This window comes from Zingiber officinale, chromosome 3A (genome assembly GCF_018446385.1).
Source record: "Zingiber officinale cultivar Zhangliang chromosome 3A, Zo_v1.1, whole genome shotgun sequence".
Classification (NCBI taxonomy): domain Eukaryota; kingdom Viridiplantae; phylum Streptophyta; class Magnoliopsida; order Zingiberales; family Zingiberaceae; genus Zingiber; species Zingiber officinale.
This window is the reverse complement of record NC_055990.1, coordinates 162,944,576-162,963,931: the sequence shown is the minus strand read 5'-3', so window position 1 is coordinate 162,963,931 and position 19,356 is coordinate 162,944,576. Positions and strand designations below refer to the sequence as shown.

At 41.8% G+C, this 19,356-nt stretch overlaps 2 protein-coding genes across 2 annotated transcripts; one reads left to right on the top strand and one right to left on the bottom strand.

The window, feature by feature from the left end:
- Nucleotides 1-367: 367 nt before the first annotated feature.
- Nucleotides 368-1,432, bottom strand: LOC122050869. The gene has a single exon (XM_042611738.1). It carries the CDS (start codon nucleotides 1,430-1,432, stop codon nucleotides 368-370), a length of 1,065 nt encoding a protein of 354 aa, XP_042467672.1.
- A 7,337-nt stretch (nucleotides 1,433-8,769) lies between these two features.
- Nucleotides 8,770-9,291, top strand: LOC122050868 (UDP-glycosyltransferase 83A1-like). Its single transcript, XM_042611736.1, has 3 exons — nucleotides 8,770-8,940; nucleotides 8,987-9,182; nucleotides 9,248-9,291. The coding sequence occupies exons 1-3, from the start codon at nucleotides 8,770-8,772 to the stop codon at nucleotides 9,289-9,291; spliced, it is 411 nt and encodes a 136-aa protein (XP_042467670.1).
- Nucleotides 9,292-19,356: the final 10,065 nt, after the last annotated feature.

Sequence of the window (19,356 nt, the reverse complement as noted above, 5' to 3'; positions counted from 1 at the left end):
GGAGACAGATTTGCTTGAATGTCTTCAAGGTTATCTTGTACAAGCGATTTTGCGTTCGCTTTACCAGCATCAAGAGCTTCCCGCTTCTATCAATTATCTTCATGGCATCTCCTTCCATGTGCACCTCGTTCCCAGTTTCTGTCAATTGACCAAGACTTATGATATTACTACAAAGTCTCAGAATGTAGTATACCTCGTGGAGAGCCTTCTGATCGCCGTTCTTGCATTCGAACACAACCGTTCCCTTGCCCATGATCTCAATGGTTGATCCATCGCCAAACCTCACCCTCCCGGTGATGGTTTCATCCAGCTTTTGAAATTTCTCACGATGGCCAGTCATGTGGTTGCTGGCACCATTGTCAAGGTATCAGACGTCCTTATCTTCTTTCTTAACGTCTCGGTACATCTCCGGTAGCAACCTCTCTTCACTGAGTAGAATGGTATCCTGCCGCTCACGCCTAGCGTCAGACTCCTCGTGGGACACGGTCATCATCAGTGCCGGCTCTTCATCGGTGGCACAAGTGAGGTGAGCCTCATCATCACGCCGCTTGTTGTAGCATTCGGACGCATAATGCCCCATTTTCTCGCAATTGAAACATTTTATATGTCTCTTGTCTCGAGTGCCACTGTTGCTGCCGCTAGTCCCTCCTGCACTGTCTTGGCGTTGCGTACCACGGCCACGGCCGCACCCTCGCCCACGTCCACGCCATTTGCCACGACTAGGGCTGCTGGACCCACGCCCCTTTCCTCCTGACGAAGTGTCCACGTTGCTCCCCTTCTGTCGCATTTGCCATTCGGCATGAGTTAATAGGAGCTCACCTTCAGTGCCGTTGGTGTTGCTGCGTAGTCGTAGCGTTCGTTCTTCGTACGCCTTCAGTCGTCCTATAGCCTCCTCAAATGGTATAGAAGACTCAAGGTCGTAGAATTGCTCAATACCAGCAACAATAGGAAAGAATTTATCAGGGACAGAATCGAGCAATTTTTTTACCAACGAGGAATCTTCAAGCGTGGCACCAAGGGTGGAGAACTTGCTACTTAGGGCACTGAGTTTGCCAGCAAACTCATCAATCGTTTCGGTTTCTTTCATCCGGAGAGCGTCAAACTCGCTCTTCAATGTTTGTACACGTGCCTTCTTCACCCGATCACTACCAAGATACCTCGTCTTGAGGCTGTCCCAGACTTCCTTCGCCGTCTTCTTTGTTGCGATCTGGAGAAGGATGTCTTCGGGGACACACTGCAGGATGTATGCACGTGCCTTTTTGTCCTTCTTTGCATCCACCTGGGCTCCTTCCGCTGGCTCCACCGCCTCCCAGACTCCCTGGGCATCAAGGATCGCCTCTGTCTTTATTGCCCACACAGTATAATTGTGAGGACTTAGCATCGGATAGGGAAATGACACTCCGCCGTTCTCCTTTACTGGGATGCTCGACATTTTATGGAATCGTAGATTCTTGGATGTCTTATACTACCAACGCTCTGATACCAAGTGTTGGCTCAGAATCGGTGAGTAGCAGCAGGATGCAGCGAACAAAAAATAAAACAACGAAAGAAGAAGTTGCCTCACTTCTGTTCTCAAAAGAAACACACAGCACTCAAAAAAACGCACAGTGAAAAAACGTAAGAAAATCTTTACTGTTATGGAATTATCAATTACAGCTTCGAGGGCCTCTTTAAATGCACCACAAAACAAGACTTATTCCACTACTTATCCCATTAAAATAGGAATTAAAATAGGAATTAAAATAGGAAGACTAATTCAATGTTTATCCCATAGGAAAGGCTAAGATAGGAGAGATTAACGTGGCTTAATTATGTCGAGGATTAAATTCTCACAACGTCACCGTACCTTTCTTGCATTTATTTCACTATTCTGTTATCAGTATTTAGCTGCTTATATATCTGTGGGATTCGCCTCGAGCACCGAGGTACCGAGGCCGGGGCGACCTGGCCGCTGGATACATATATTGTTGACCGGAGGACTTCGGATGACTTAGTCAACATGAAGGACAGCTCACCACTTGGTCATGGGGATGCAGTCAACCTTCCAGACACATCACACCAACAGGTCCGTCTTCTCAGCTTCCCGACAGGATCAAATTGGTGCCGTCTGTGGAAACGCACCTGGTCTGGAACGTGAAGACGGACGACCCGGAAAGTTCCGCCATCCTCATGGCCTTAATGGGTTTCGACGAGTATATCGTATCCTCCTCACTCCACGGGTATTCGGGAGTCGAGAAATTGAGTCAGATCCTCTGCTGGTCGGCAGGTCAGTTTTTCAGTTATATTCCCTTTCGGTCATAGAATTTATCATAGTTTCTCGAGCGAAGACCCCAAGCCAATCGGTCGAGCGTATATTATCCGAGCCACCGACTCGATGTCTAAGACCCCGTGCTGATTGGCCGGGCATATATTATCCGAGCCACTGGCTCGATGTCGAAGACCCCGAGCCGATCGGTCGGGCGTATATTATCCGAGCCACCGGTTTGATGTCTAAGACCCCATGCTGATCGGTCGAGCGTATATTATCCGAGCCACCGGCTTGATGTCTAAGACCTCGTGTCGATTGGCCGGGCCTATATTATCTGAGCCACCGGCTCGATGTCGAAGACCCCGAGCTGATCGACAGGGCGTATATTATCCGAGCCATCGGCTCGATGTCTAAGACCCCGTGCCGATCGGCCGAGCGTATATTATCCGAGCCACCGGCTTGATGTCGAAGACCTCGAGCCGATCGGCCGGGCGTATATTATCCGAGCCACCGGCTCGATGTTGAAGACCCCGTGCCGATCGGCCGGACGTATATTATCTGAGCAGCGGACTCATTGTTGAAGACCGTCGAGCGGCGACGTTAAACTCTAGAGTCGAACCGGCGACTATAAAAACCCCGGCTTGAAGACCGTCGAGCGGTGACGTTAAACTCTAGAGTCGAACCGGCGACTATAAAAAACCCGGCTTAAAGACCGTCGAGCGGCGACGTTAAACTCTAGAGTCGAACCGGCGACTATAAAAACTCCGGCTTGAAGACCGTCGAGCGGCAACGTTAAACTCTAGAGTCGAACCGGCGATTATAAAAACTCCGGCTTGAAAACCGTCGAGCGGCGACGTTAAACTCTAGAGTCGAACCGGCGATTATAAAAACCCCGACTTGAAGACCGTCAAGCGGCGACGTTAAACTCTAGAGTCGAACCGGCGACTATAAAAACCCTGGCTTGAAGACCGTCGAGTGGCGACGTTAAACTCTAGAATCGAACCGACGACTATAAAAACCCCGGTTTGAAGATCGTCGAGCGGCGACATTAAACTCTAGAGTCGAACCGACGACTATAAAAACCCCGGCTTGAAGACCGTCGATCGGCAACGTTAAACCCCAGTCTTCACATACCAGCCTATCGGATATTGTTTCTCCCCCGTTCGGGATTGAGCTTATCAGATACTTTATCTCCTCCCTTCGGGGTTGAGCGATCATTCCTGGTCTCGGACCGGCTTATCAGATATCATATCTCACCCGTTCGGGGCTGAGCGGCCTTCACTGGTCACGGACCAACTTGTCACGATTATCTATCTCCCCCGTTCGGGGTCGAGCAGTCGTCGCGAGCATCTATCTCCCCCGTTCGGGGTCGAGCGTATCAGATATTTTATCTCCCCCGTTCGGGGTTGAGCTATTATTACTTGTCTCGGACCGGCTTATCAGATATCATATCTCCCCCGTTCGGGGTTGAGCGGCCTTCACCGGTCACCGACCATCTTGTCACGATTATGTATCTCCCCCATTCGGGGTCGAGCAGTTGTCACGAGCATCTATCTCCCCCGTTTGGGGTCGAGTGTATCAGATATTTTATCTCCCCCGTTCGGGGTTGAGCGATTATTACTAGTCTCGGACCAGCTTATCAGATATCATATCTCCTCCGTTCGGGGTTGAGCGGCCTTCACTGGTCATGAACCAGCTTGTCACGATTATCTATCTCCCCCGTTCGGGGTCGAGCAGTCGTCGCGAGCATCTATCTCCCCCGTTCGAGGTCGAGCAGTTTTCACGGGTCACGGAGCATACCGAAGCCTCTTATCTCCCCCGTCCAGGGTCGAGCTATTACTGATGGTCACGGACAGGAGTATCCCCACTGGTTGTGGACCAGGATATCTCTGGGCTTTGCGCCTGTTCGGCTCACGACTTTTGCTTCCATGCGCCTTCAACGCATGGGTTGCACTCTAAGGCAGTTCACGTGCGATGCGCCCGTTCGGTATCGCCCACTCATCGCTACTTGATCGTCGTGCCAACATTTTGCGTTCGCTTATTGACCCTTCTCGGTGCTACTCAATCAGCACTCTCATAGTCATCCGGTCGGTATCGCTCAGTCATCTGTTCGGCCACACACTTGAGATACTTGGTCGAACGCTCGACATTCTCTAGATGGTCGGGCCAGCATTTTACGATCGTCTAGTCATCACTTTCTCGGTCGTCCGCTCGTTCGCCCGGCCAGTATTTTATGATCGACTGATTGTCATTTTCTCCGTCACTCATTTGGCATTGTCCGCTCGCCATCTACTCACTCGATCGACATCCTTACGATCGTCCGTTCGACCGCATGCTTGAACTAGGTCGCACGCTTGGCATCATCTCTCATAGTTCACTCAGCATCGCTACCATCTCCCGCGTGATAAGCTCTCGATTACTCGGTTCATATTTTTTCAGTTACCTAATCGGCATCTCCTCGATCGCGCGCTCGATCAGATCTCCTGCCTTTCTACTCGATCAACACTATCTCCGTTGACCGGACCGCACTATTTCTCGTCGCTTGCTCGCTACTAGTTAGTCACTTGCTCGGCATCACCACAGCTACTTGTTCGACGTGATAAGATGAGCACAGTGATCTGATTTCGTGTTCGACAGCGATTCTGTTTTGGGACTTGGTCTAGTCAGTTAGACTTGCACCTCCTTCGACTAGATTTGAAGGGGAGGCTTGTGTGATGTGGATGTAGTCTGTGGCATAGGAGCAATTAGAGAAGGAAGGGAGGGCAGCTTTGTCATTTCATTGGTTGAGGGTTTTGTTTTGTGCTCATAAAGAGCACTGTTCGTAGCGTTAGGGGGGGGGGGGGGTTCGGACCGGAGGCCGTCAACAGGAACCAAAAGGAAGAGACGTCTTCCTTCTCCCTCTCGAGCTTCTCGTCGGCCGCCGACCTTAGCATCTTCTCCTCTCCTTCCGGCCACCACAACCCCCTCTTCTCGTGCATGCTGCCCCTCCCTCAGGCTCTCGCCTTCATCACCACTGCGGGCCACCCAGCGCCGACGGGCCTCGCGTTGTCCCCAGCGTCACCTCCTTCATCATTGGCCAGCCGTTGCCCTCTCTTTCTCGCCCGAAGGCACGCTGCTGCTCTCAAGCGTCGCCATCTTCTCCCCTGCGACGGACGCCACCAGCCTCGTCGTCGGCTGCATCCTCACTCTCTCTGACGGCCTGAGCGCCTATCTCATACACGCCGACGACCTCGCGCCACCTCCCTGTCATCAAACACCGTGGACGACCGCCCTCCTCGTCCAGCACCCTACACCGGCGGCACCCTCCACCGGCAGCACCCCTCGCCGGCCCTCCTCCCTTAGTGCCGGCCACGCCAGTACTACGTCAGCTAGATGTCGCCCAGTCCTGCTGTCTTCAGTGCAGATGTGGAGGTCGCTGCCGCCTTTGGCCGCCACGGGCCCTCCTCCCCTTTCTTTCTCCACCAAATCTAGTCGCCGCCACCTCTTCCAGTGCGAATATAGCTGCCGTTAGGTGTAGATCACGTTGGTATCACAGATCGGGCCCCCTCTTTGTGTATATCCGCTATATTCCAGCCTGCGAGCCGCTGCAGTGGTGCAACCTTCATACCGCTCTTATATTCCGGCCTGAGAGCCACGGTGGTATTCCGGCCTTCGTGCCGATATTGTATTCCGGCCTATGAGCCATTGTAGATGGACCGCGCACCGTCTTGCGGATCCACATCATGTCCGGCTCCGAGTTGCCTGAGTCAGCTCCTCAGCTGGCTCATACTCATCTACCCTTCACGGCCGCGATGACTCGATCAGCACCGCGACTAGCTCATCCATCCATCCGAGGGCGCCCCCGGGGCCAGGGTACGTTACCGTACCTTTCTTGCATTTATTTCACTATTTTGTTATCAATATTCGACTGCTTATATATCTTTGGGATTTGCCTCGAGCACCGAGGTACCAGAGGCCGGGGCGATCTGGCCGTTGGATACAGGTACTATTGACTGGAGGACTTCGGATGACTCGGTCGACATGGAGGACAGCTCACCACCGGGTCATGGGGATGCGGTCAACCTTCCAGACACGTCACACCGGTAGGTCCGTCTTCTCAGCTTCCCGACAGGATCAATTATAATTTCACATTGCCTAACTGGAGCATTTATTGGTCGTTTAAGTACATGTCCGTACCATCTTAAACGTGTCTCTCGGAGTTTTTACTTGTTCTTTGAGGAAGCTTTGATCTCTGGCGTTATAAGACAACCCTTGAGCAATTTCCTGTGTCCGAATAATTTCTGCTTGAGATATAATTTTTTTGTTAATGACTTTGACATGTACCGCCTTTCCAACTTTTATCAAACTGCCACCGATGACTCCTAGTCCATGACATGGTGCATCACATCATTTATAAGACAAAGCCTGATTATTACTACTGCCTTCGCCTAAAGTTCTTCCCAATCTGATCTCTCCATGCTTTCCGGTTTCCTTTCTCCTAGCGCCTTCACCATGCCTTGTTGCACCAATAAGTCCTTGACTCTTCTCTGCCATAATCTAAAGTTTCCGGTTTCGTAAAACTTCACTATATCAAACTTCACAGAAGTCGTTCCTAACATATTGAAGAAATCCGTCAAAATTTGTAGCTCTGATACCAATTGTTGCACAAAGAATGGGGCAACAACTTTCAACCTCTAACACGGAAGAAGAGGAAGAGGGAAAAGAGATCGTGCGGAGCAACAAAATAAAGACGCATGAAAGGAGAGCAAACACAAGGAAGGAAAAGAAGAGTTACCGTGGTTCGGCGACGCACCTACTCCACAAAAAAGCCAAAGTTTTATTAGAATTCTCTCTACATAAGAGAATCACATTACATTATTTTTATGATTGTTATTGTACAATAGGTTTACAATGATCCCTATAAATAATGCCAAACCCAGAGACGGTAAAATCGTAACAGAATTTTTTTATGAAAAATTACAACAAAATTCTGTTATATAAAATCTTAACAGAATTTTATTACGAAAAATATTAACAGATTTTTCTTTCATAAATTCCCTCACATTAACCTTCAATATAAGCCACCCGTCAACTAGAAGCTTCCGATCTATTTATACTAAATACGTTGTACCATTTATTCGGTAACTTTTATATATTATAGTAGACGTCGAGTGGTTTTTATATGTTATAATAGCTACCGAGTAATTTCTATACATTATAAATTTTAAATTATATTCATCTTACACGTTATATAATAATTATTGAGTAATTTCTATATATTGTAATAACTATTGAATATCTTCTATATGTTGAAATAACTTTTAATCTTTTATACTATATATATTTTAAATTCTTAATTTATCCTAAATATATTATAACAATTACTAGGCAGCTTCAATATATATCTTATAATAATTCGCTGATAGCTTCTAAAATATGGATAAGTTAAAAGGTAATTTGAAAATAAAACCATGAGGAACTTCCATTTAATTTTTGTTTGAAAAACAAGAGGCTCAACTAATATTTCTCTTAACTTAATTTGGAGAGCTTTTTTTTTCCTATATTTGTAACCATTTAATACCGAACATGCATAAATTAAAAATAAATAATTTTATGAGAAAATGTAATTTTCTAGAAAATAGTATTTAATTTATATTTTTATATCAATTTCAAAAAAAAAAAGAAATAATATTTTTTTAAAAAAAACTAAAGAATTAAAGTTATTTTCCATGAAAACAAAAAAAATCAATCGGCAATCACGTAAAATGCGGATATTTTCCCTCCGTGCACTGCATCCCCTTTTGCCCCGTTGCAGCTCCTCGTTGTCGCATCTCCTTCACCCTTGATCATGTGCCGCAGCTCCTTCCCTTTCGCCATGTCGTCGCTCCTCCTTCGCCCCCGGTGTTCACGGAACGCTACTCCTCCTTCGCCTCCTGTTGTACACATGTCATCACTCCTCCTCTTTTGCCGCACGCGGTCCCTAATCCTATGGCGTCGCAGCATTTGCGATTGTGACCGCGACCGCTAGGGTCCAACCACTCCTCCCCCTCATACCAAAAAGCATGTTCTGTTTTCTTAAAATTATATTAAAAAAACAAAAATAAAAATAGAAAATAAGAAGTAGAAAATAAAAAAAATTTACAAACCAAACACTTTCTATCTTTTCTTTTTCTTTTCTACAGCAAACTTTTTTTTTTTGTTTGTGTTCCTTTATCAGCGAAACTAGGGTATAAGTATTGTGACAATAGATGATTCGCTCATCCCTAGCGTCTCTGTCAACTTGTCCCTAGACCAATACGGAGGAGGTAAATCACGGGGGTTACTAGCCTGGATAATGACTAGTACATAGGGGAGGGTAGAAACCCGACTACTAGTGGGAATTTACCCCCCAGACCTCATTAAAGTAACATCCCATGTACTAGCTAGCCACTAGTCCATCCCGAGTGTGGAATTTGCACAACGACGAGGAGACATTTAACAAGCATGGGCTTGCCACATGTTCTTGCCTTGCCTTTCCCTCTCAAGGCCATGTCATTCCCCTCATGGAGCTCTTCCACTACTTGGTGGATCATGACTTCAAGGTCACCTTCGTCAACACTAAATTCAACCACAAGCGTGTCATCATCGCGTTGTCGGCAGAGAACACCATGCCTCAGCTCGCTCTAGTCTCGGTTCCTGATGGATTAGGGGAGGAGGATGATCGGAACGATTTGGTGAGGCAAACGGAAGCACTCCAGAACACTACCTCATTGCTTGGAGGAACTAATTGAGAAGAGCAACGAGACAGGGGATCCGATGACTTGCATGTTGGTGGACGAGGGCATGGAATGTGCTATCGAGCTTGGTCGGAAGAAGGGTCTCAGATCTGTCGTGTTCTGGCCGGTGACTACCCTGATGCTGGCCACGATCATGAGCATAACAGAGTTGATTTCAAGAGGCGTCCTTGATGCACATGGTGATCGATCAAGAACATACAAAAACACATCCTGACAGTTTTTGATCTTGCAAAATTACTAACAGCAATCTTCATAGGTACACCCATCCCAGAACCTAAGATGTTCTAGCTCGGTCCCGGAATGCCATTCATCGACGCTGCCCACTTGATATGGAACCTAATCGGAGATGAAAGGAGCAGAGAAACAATCTTCAACTACTTCCTCAACAACATCAGAGTCCTTGACGTCGTGGATTTCATCATCTGCAACTCCTTCAAAGAGCTCGAAGAGCCGACCTTCTCTTACGCCCCAAAGATTCTCCCCATCGGGCCACTGGCCACCAGCCTCCGGCCGAGCCAGGCCATGGGTTACTTCCGGCCGGAGGACGCAACTTGCTTGTCGTGGCTCTACGAGCACCCGTCGATTTTTGTCGTCTACATGTCTTTCGGGAGCCTCACCATCTTGGGCCGCCGTTAGCTCTAGGAACTCGTGATAGTTCTCGTAAAAACCTAAGCTGCATGAATTCTAAACAAATAAAATAAGAATTCGAATAGTAAAACCAGGAACATATAAGCATGGATCTTTGTTTCATCGAGAACATGGCGTAAGAAAGTAAATACTGTAATTACAAAAAACCTGAATGCAGCCGAATTGTCATTGTTCTTCCTATAGAGCTCGTCGATCTAACAATCTTGCGAAAGAAGAAGAAGAAGAAGAAGGAGAAGAAGGTGTTGGATCGAGACCGCGCTAGAGGGGGGGTGAATAGCACTCGTGGCTATTTTGTTCGATTATCGAAATTGTAAAGGAAACGTAAGAGTTAAAGCAGCGGAATTAAAACAAAGAAACACAAACAGAAGGACACAGAGAATTTACTTCGTTCGGAGCCTAAGGCGACTCCTACTCGAAGGCCAGCAATCCTTGATCGCTTCCGGTGGGCAACAACTATAAGCTCGATAGAAATTACAAATTACAATTAAAGTATTGAAATAACTTTGTACCGACAACTTAAGAAAGAAGAAAATTAGAGCTCCGGGTCGTCGGAATGTCGCAGCAGCACTTCGGAATGACTTTGTTAGCAGCACGTTGAAGAAGGAAAGCCTGGAATTTGATGTTTTGAAGTGCTGGTCGAAACCCCTTTATAAAGGGTGTTCACGGCGCCTTGAAGGCTGTTTAAGGCGCCTCCATGCTGCCGAGTCTTCCGCGTGGATCAAATCTGATCTGGTCGAACTTTATCCCTTTAAGGCGCCTTATGGCCTACTCAAGGCGCCTTCCAAGGCGCCTTATACCCTCACCAAGGCGCCTCCAATGAAGCTTCGCAGCCAGGTCAGCTTTTGCACCCGAGGCGCCTCCAAGCTCCATGGAGGCGCCTCGGACACTGTTCATCCGAGGTAAATCTTCGTTATTTTGTACTTGCAAGACATGTTAGTCCCAAACAACATCCTGCAACACAAAGTTAGCACAAAATAACAGTATGGATAATAAAGAATGTTTAAGACAGTCTCCGGACTGTCCGGGTCTGACTTCGGATTTCCAACCGGAAACCCTAGGTCGACCCGACGCCTACTGTTCCCTCTACGGGGAACGCGTCCTCACCTACTCCACTCAGGAGATTTACCTTGTGCCAGTCGATCCTCCAAATCGACTGGACTTTTGCTCAGCACTCGATACTTCCAGACTTTCTGCTGGACATCCGCTTCCCGGCTAGTCCAGTCTTTCACCTGGTTCGCGACACCAGGACTTTCCACCTGGGGTTACCACCCCCTAGGACTTTTGCCTAAAGTCATCGACCTGCCAAGACTTTCCGCATAGGGTTACCACCCCCTAGGGTTTTTCCTTTGCCTAACCGCAGTTAGGACTTTCCTGAAACACTCATTCAACATGTTAGATAACACAACACCTTAACTTTGAATCATTTTCCATTATCAAAACACGAGTTCGATCGTCGGATGCTTCCCGCATCAACAATCTCCCCCTTTTTGATTATGGCAACTCAGATTCAAAGTTAAGTAAACAGATGAATAGATGAATACTTTTAACACAGACAAATTTGCTAAGAATAGATGAACACATTTAACAAAGCAAATTTGCTAAAGTAAACCTTACGAATTTAAAGTTTTAGCGCCAACTATATGCTCCCCCTTAATTGTAGCTCCCCCTTAATTGTAGCTCCTCTTTTAAATTTGAATTTTACATTGAATTTTACATTTTGAATTTGCCATTTTGCTACTCTCCCCCTTTGCCATATATCAAAAATAATTGAGTAACTAGATTTTGAGACCACTTAACAGTTATTTTTAATTTTTAGCTAAGTGAAAAGATGATGTTAGCTCTTGGAAATTTAACATTATAAAACTGTTAGGAAGTGTAACTGTTTGATAGATTTTAAAATATAATTCTTCTTTAGGAGAAAAGTTGCTTTGTAATCTTTGAAGGTACTGAGTTAAGTTTTGAAAAACTGTACAGGAATTATAAGGTTAGATTTCAAAGTTATCTACATTCATCAGGGTTTAAAAATTTAGCTTAGCTCTTTGTATGTATAGAATTTTGAAAACAGTAAGCTTAGCTTAAGTTTGAACAATTTTTAAATTTGGTTTAGGTTATTTATTCAATTTTAGTTGGCCTTAAGTCCAAGCATGAGTCAAGTTTAATAGATTGATTTTTAAGAGGTATCAGAGCCCTAAAGATCAAAACATGCTTAATCAGAAAGCTGAGTGTCCTTTACCAACTGTCTAACCTTTAGCTACTTGCTGACTGCCTATAGGGCAACAACTTTCACATGGTTAGTCAAGTCAAGTCAATTTGGTCCAGTTAGATTTGACTAGAGCTGGAAGACTTGACTTGATTGATGTTTATTGCGTGTTTAACGCCCAGACTCATATTGATGCACAGATATAAGCATTTTTGAGTTCAGGCTGTACCATATGCATCTCACGCCGTTCTATGTCTTTCAAACACAATCAAGGTAAACCTAGGTGTTCGTGAGATGCTCTGGCTTAATTCTAGGGGAACATGATTTCTAGGGGAAAAGCTTAGGCTAATTCCAAAATTTTGAAAAATCTAGGAAATTGGAAATTTTGAAATTTATTTTTCCTAAAATTTGAAAAACAAGATAACAAAATGAGACACCTACTCTACCCAACACATTCCTATTTGCCTTCTAAGTGCACTGAACTCAAGTTCAGGTAAGGGTTTTGTAAAGATGTCATCTAGGTTTGATTTGGACTCAACGTGGTTGAGTGCAATTTCACCTTTAGCTACATGATCCCTTACAAAGTGGTGTTTTACCTCTATGTGTTTAGTCCTGGAGTGGTGAATAGGATTTTTTGTGAGATTAATTGAGCTGATATTATCAATAAAGATTTGTGTATTTTAATATTCTAGTTGATAGTCTTTTAATGTATGCATCATCCATAACAGTTGAGATGCACATTCTCCTAGAGCTATGTATTCAGCTTCTGTAGTGGATAGAGCAACACAATGTTGCTTTCTGCTTGACCAACTTACTAGGCACTGATCTAGAATCTGGCAGCTACCACTTGTACTTTTTCTGTCTAACTTGCACCCGACATAGTCTGAATCAGAATAGCCATAAAGGTCAAAGGTGCAAGTTCTTGGATACCAAAGTCCTACATTTAGAGTTCCTTTAATATACCTAAGTATTCTTTTAACATATGATAGGTGTGACTCTTTTGCACAGGATTGGTATCTTGCGCACATACCTACTGCAAACAATATGTCGGGCCGACTTGCAATTAGGTAAAGTAAGCTTCCTATGGCACTCCTATAGTACTTTGGGTCTACTGATTTTCCTTCAGGGTCAGAGTCAATATTAATGTTGGTTGTCATTGGTGTATTTATAATTTTTGAATTTTCCATGCAGAATTTTTTAATTAACTCCTTAGCATATTTAGTTTGATAAATGTAGATTCCATCTTTGGTTTGTTTAATTTGTAAGCCTAAGAAGAAGTTAAGTTCACCAACCATACTCATTTCGAATTCATTTTCCATTAATTTAACAAACTCTTTTAAAAACTTAGAGTTAGTTGAACCAAAAATTATGTCATCAACATAGATTTGAGCTATAAAAATGTCTTTTTCTATAGTATTTACAAATAAGGTCGGATCTATTTGTCCTTGGTTGAAGCCTTTGGAAATTAAGTAATTAGATAATCTTTCATACCAAACCCTAGGGGCTTGTTTTAGTCCATATAATGCCTTTTTTAATTTGAATACATGGTTTGGGTAGTCTAAGTCTTCAAATCCTGGAGGTTGGCTTACGTAGACCTCTTCTTTGATAAACCCATTTAAAAAGGCTGACTTAACGTCCATTTGGAATAACTTAAACCCTTTATTTGCTGCATAGGCTAATAACATCCTAATGGATTCAAGTCTAGCTACCGGAGCATAGGTTTCATCATAGTCTAAGCCTTCGACCTAACTAAACCCTTTGGCTACTAGCCTAGCTTTGTTTCTTATTATATCACCGTGATCATCCAACTTGTTCCTAAAAACTCATTTGGTGTCTATTATTGATTTATCTATGGGTTTAGGTACTAGGTCCCAGACTTGGTTTCTCTCAAATTGTGCTAATTCTTCCTGCATTGCAATGATCCAGTCTGGGTCAGGAAGGGCTTCTTCTATAGTCTTAGGTTCAATTTTATAAATAAGGGCAATCTGACTAAGGTTTCTATAGGATGACCTAGTTCTGACTCCTTGGTTTGGGTCACCCAAAATTTGGTCAAGTGGGTGAGAAGTGCTTACTCTAGTTGGTCTTGGCTGTGGTTCAAGTACTGGTTCTTCTGACTCATTAGGGTTAGGTTGGATTTCATCATCATCTATAGCTCTTGGGGTGATGTCATTATTTCCATTTATATTGGATAGGTTATTTTCTTCATCAAATATTACATTAGTTGTTTCTTCAACTTTCAAAGTATTTTGATTATATACTCTAAAGGCCCTACTGGTAGAGGAGTATCCTAAGAATATTCCTTGGTTAGACTTGGGTATAAATTTTCCTAAGTAATCTTTAGTATTTAAAATGTGAACTTTACACCCAAATACTTTTAGATAGTTTAGATTAGGAATTTTATGGTAGTAAAGTTCATAAGGTGTTTTATTGTGAAGTTTGTTAATTAAAATTCTATTTTGAATGTAATTTGCAGTATTTATTGCTTCAGCCCAAAATTGATGGTTTAAGTTATATTCGTTTAGCATAGTCCTAGCGGCTTCTTGCAGTGTTCTATTTTTACGTTCCACTAGACCATTTTGTTGGGGGATTCTAGGAAATGAAAATTCATGTTGATATCCATTTATTTTACAAAACTGGGTAAACCTTTGATTTTCAAATCCCCCCCCCCCCCGGTGATCACTTCTTATTCTTTTGATTTTAGTATCTTTTTCATTTTCCGTTAATTTGCAAAAATTACTAAATATTTCATAGGTTTCATCTTTTATTTTTAGGAATTTTACCCATGTGTACCTAGAGTAGTCATCAATTATTACTAAGCAATATTGGTTCTTGCTTAGTGATTTAGCTCCATGTGAATCAAATAGATCAAGGTGAAGGAGCTCAAGTATGGTGTTATTTCTTTCTAGGTTGGTTGACTTGTGGGTTGACTTGGTTTGTTTTCCTTTTTGACACGCATCACAGATTGAGTTTTCAATAAATTTTAATTTGGGCAAACCTCTAACTAGACCATTTTGACTCATTTTTGAAATGAGTCTAGTGTGAGTGTGATCCAGCCTTCAGTTGGGTTTCCTCTTGTTGTGTCAAGAGACACTTTATTGAGGATATTGATAAGTCAATTGTGTAGATGTTATTCTTTCTAAGTCCTTTAAGTTTAATTTCCGGGGTTTCAATATTTTTAACTAGACATCCAGATTTATCAAAATTGACTAGATATCCGCTGTCACACAATTGACTTATACTTAGTAAATTAAAGTTAAAATTTTCAACCAATAAAACATTTCGAATAATGAAATCGGAACTAAGTTCAATATTACCTTTTCCGATTACTTTAAGTTTACCGTCGTTGCCGAATGCAACTGATCCTAGATTCTTATACTTGAGTTTGGTAAACTTCAACTTATCTCCAGTCATATGTCTGGAGCATCCACTATCCAACATCCATTGATCCAATTCCTACACATGAAGTAGTTGAATTGGTTGCTTTTTAATGGATTTAAAGATAGCGTAATTGAAGTAGACTCCTTAGATTTTCTATCTTACCCAATCTAAGCAGTTAACCTTATGGTTTAACGTTTCAACATAATTTTAAAATTTAAGTTTAAAACAATTTTGAAATTTAGGTTTAAAACAATTTTGAATTTTAAGTTTTAAAACAATTTTGAAATTTAAGTTTTTAAAATAATTTTGAAATTTAAGTTTTTAAAATAATTTTGAATTTTAACTTTTAAAACAATTTTGAAATTTAAGTTTTAAAATAATTTTGAAATTTAAGTTTAAAACAGTTTTGAAATTTAAGTTTTTAAAATAATTTTGAAATTTAAGTTTTTAAAACAATTTTAAAATTTAAGTTTTTAAAACAATTTTGAAATTTAAGTTTTTAAAACAATTTTTAAATTTAAGTTTAAAACAGTTTTGAAATTTAAGTTTTTAAAACAATTTTGAAATTTAAGTTTTTAAAATAATTTTGAAATTTAAGTTTTTAAAATAATTTTGAAATTTAAGTTTTTAAAACAATTTTGAAATTTAAGTTTAAAGCAATTTTGAAATTTAAGTTTTTAAAACAATTTTGAAATTTAAGTTTTTAAAATAATTTTGAAATTTAAGTTTTAAAACAATTTTAAAATTTAAGTTTAAAATAGTTTTGAAATTTAAGTTTTAAAACAGTTTTGAAATTTAAGTTTTTAAAATAATTTTGAAATTTAAGTTTTTAAAATAATTTTGAAATTTAAGTTTTAAAATAATTTTAAAATTTAAGTTTGAAAATAATTTTGAAATTTAAGTTTTTAAAACAATTTTAAAATTTAATTTTTTAAAATAATTTTGAAATTTAAGTTTTAAAGCAATTTTGAAATTTAAGTTTAAAGCAATTTTGAAATTTAAGTTTTTAAAACAATTTTGAAATTTAAGTTTTTAAAATAATTTTAAAATTTAAGTTTTTAAAATAATTTTGAAATTTAAGTTTTAAAGCAATTTTGAAATTTAAGTTTAAAGCAATTTTGAAATTTAAGTTTTTAAAACAATTTTGAAATTTAAGTTTTTAAAATAATTTTGAAATTTAAGTTTTTAAAACAATTTTGAAATTTAAGTTTTTAAAATAATTTTGAAATTTAAGTTTTTTAAAATAATTTTAAAATTTAAGTTTTTAAAACAATTTTGAAATTTAAGTTTTTAAAATATTTTTGACTCAAGAATGCTTATTTCTGTGCATCAATATGAGTCTGGGCGTTAAATACTGTATTAACAGTAATCAAGTCAAGTCTTCCAGCCTTAGTCAAATCTAACTGGACTAAATGACTTTACTTGACTAACCAAGTGAAAGTTGTTGCCCTCTAGGCAATCAGCAAGTAGCTAATGGTTAGACAGTTGGTGAAGGAAATGCTAAGCTTAAGCATGCTTATACTTTAGGGCTCTGATACCTGATCAAAACAACTTAAATAAGTTAACAACTATTTAACTTAACTCATGCTTGGACTTAAGGACCACTTGAATAAATAACCTAAATTAAATTTTTAGTTACTCCCTCTTCATCCTAAGATTTCTTACTCCTATTTTTTTAAAATTATCTTTTAAATACCTTTTCAAACTGAAACTACATTTTCAAAATTTAAAGTTTGCAAAAGGCTTAGCTAAGTGGCACAGATAGCAACCTTCAAACTTAGCTATCTTTATGAACTTGTGCCTCGTTACCTATTAGATTCATTCTATACTTAGCTAAAGGTATTAAACACATATTTCTTTACTTGCAAAATTTAACTTATGACTTTCAAAATTTTTGCTAAGTAAAAAGAATAAATCTGTTCTATGATAAGCTAAGTGTTACACAGGCATCTGTGATTTCAAAGAATAAATCTGTTCTCTTTCTAAAAACTTAGAACCTGCTTTCAACTAGCTTATTTTTGATATATGACAAAGGGGGAGAGTAGGAAATTCAAAAGTAAAAAATTCAATTAAAAATTGCTTTCATTAAGGGGGAGAGTAGGAAATTGCTTTTATTAAGGGGGAGAGTAGGAAATTCAAAAGTAAAAGGAAGCCCTGTATTAAGGGGGAGCTTCACAAAGTTCAAGTGTTAGCTTAAGTTATGTTTTTATGTTTTTATATATACTTAAGCTTGCTCACTTAAAATTTGTTAATATAGTTATTTTACTTAACTTTGAATTTGGGTTGTCATAATCAAAAAGGGGGAGATTGTTGGTGCGGAAAGTATCCGACGATCGAACCTGAGTTTTGATAATGGCAAAGGATTCAAAGTTAAGGTGTGTTGTGAACTGACGTGTTTGATTGAGTGTTTCAGGTAAGTCCTAACTATAGGTTAGGCAAGGTAAAAACCCTAGGTCATAGGGAGTGGTAACCCTATGCGGAAAGTCTTGGTGGGTCGAGTGCTTCAGGCAAAAATCCTAGGGGGTGGTAACCCTAGGTGGAAAATCCTGATGTCGCTAACCAGGTGGAAGACTGGACGGGTCGGGAAGCGGGCGTCCAGCAGAAAGTCCGGAGGCATCGAACACCGAGCAAAAGTCCAGTCGATCCGGAGGATCACACTGGCAAAAGGTAAAATCTCCTGAGGGTCGACCTAGGGTTTCCGGTCGGAAACCCGAAGTCAGACCCGGACAGTCCGGTGACTGTCAAATTTATTTCCATATATTATCCTTTGTGTTCTAACTCTGTCTTGTAGGAAACTAATACTTTTGTGCAGGGTTAGAACTGACCAGGATCGGTCGACCGAACCTTGGGATCGGTCAATCGAACCTCCAAGCTACCAGATCAGATCTCCAGAAGTTGGACCCGGCTCGACCAGGGATCGGTCGACCGGACCTCGGGATCGGTCGACCGAACCTGGGATAGGTATCGACTGGATCAAGCCGAGGTGTGCGGGTCAGAGGAGACTGATCGGTCGACTGAACCCTGGGATCGGTCGGCCGAACCCAGGGATAGAGTTTGACCAGATCGAAGCGGAGCGACGAATCGACGGATTAGATGCGGTGGAGATCATCTGATCGGTCGACCGAACATGAGGATCGGTCGACCGAACATGAGGATCGGTCGACCGATCCGCTTCGGGTCAAACCTGATCCCAAGACTTGGGGATCTGGATCAGACCTTGCAGAGCTATAAAAAGAGGCCTCGAGGTGTAGCTCAAACCAATCATTTTTCTGAACAGAAGTTCTGTGCTCTTGTGTGCTTCGTACGCTTCAACAACGCTCTGCTGCTATAACGAACTGAAACTCCAAAGCTCTCCTATTGTCGTGTTCGTTGGTATAACTTTCTTATTTGTACTTAACTGTAATTGCTTCTAGTTTGTAATAATCCTGAATTTATAGTTGTTGTCCACCAAAAGCGGTCAAGGATCGCGGGCCTTCGAGTAGGAGTCGAGATAGGCTCCGAACGAAGTAAAACACTTACGTCTTTTGTGTTTGCATTTACTTTCCGCTGCGTTTCTACTCTTAGTTTTAATCGCTAAAATAGTTACGAACACTATTCACCCCCCCCCTCTAGCGCTTTCGATCCATCACAGTCATGGTCACATTGATTTTGCCAGTCTTGTCCATCTTCACGCTCCGGAACGGGTAGATGTGTTCTCACAGACGCCACCAAATTGATCCCGTCCGGAATCTGAGTCAGATGGAGGCCGGCTGCATTATCGCTGGCGTTGATAGAGGGCGATGGAGAATTCCTACGAGTACAATGATGCACGAGTAGGTTCCATAAGCTGCTGACGGGGGGTGATGATGAGGATGATGAAGCAATAGTTTCCTGCGCACACGCAGACTAACCCCCTCCCCGTTAGGGACCAAGAACCAGGGAAAAAGTCCCGGAGTAAGCCCTCCGACACTCAAGTCAGATACTTTTTCCCCAAAAGAACAATAAAAATACAGAAACTAGAAGACAGATGCGAAAAAGTGAGTGAGCGTACCTGCGTAAAGGAGAGGGCACCCCTTTTTATATGACAATGCGTACTTTTGGTTTCTGACATATGTCAGAGAATGTCGGGTGTCAGACCTTGTATGAAG

What these genes read in the sequence shown, in the direction of transcription:
- LOC122050869 (XM_042611738.1), bottom strand. Translation starts at nt 1,432, where the DNA reads ATGTCGAGCATCCCAGTAAAGGAGAACGGCGGAGTGTCATTTCCCTAT.
- LOC122050868 (XM_042611736.1), top strand. Translation starts at nt 8,770, where the DNA reads ATGGAGCTCTTCCACTACTTGGTGGATCATGACTTCAAGGTCACCTTC. An exon ending in AGGATGATCGGAACGATTTG is followed by an intron (nt 8,941 to 8,986) that starts GTGAGGCAAACG and finishes CATTGCTTGGAG; the next exon opens with GAACTAATTGAGAAGAGCAA. An exon ending in AGGCGTCCTTGATGCACATG is followed by an intron (nt 9,183 to 9,247) that starts GTGATCGATCAA and finishes AATTACTAACAG; the next exon opens with CAATCTTCATAGGTACACCC.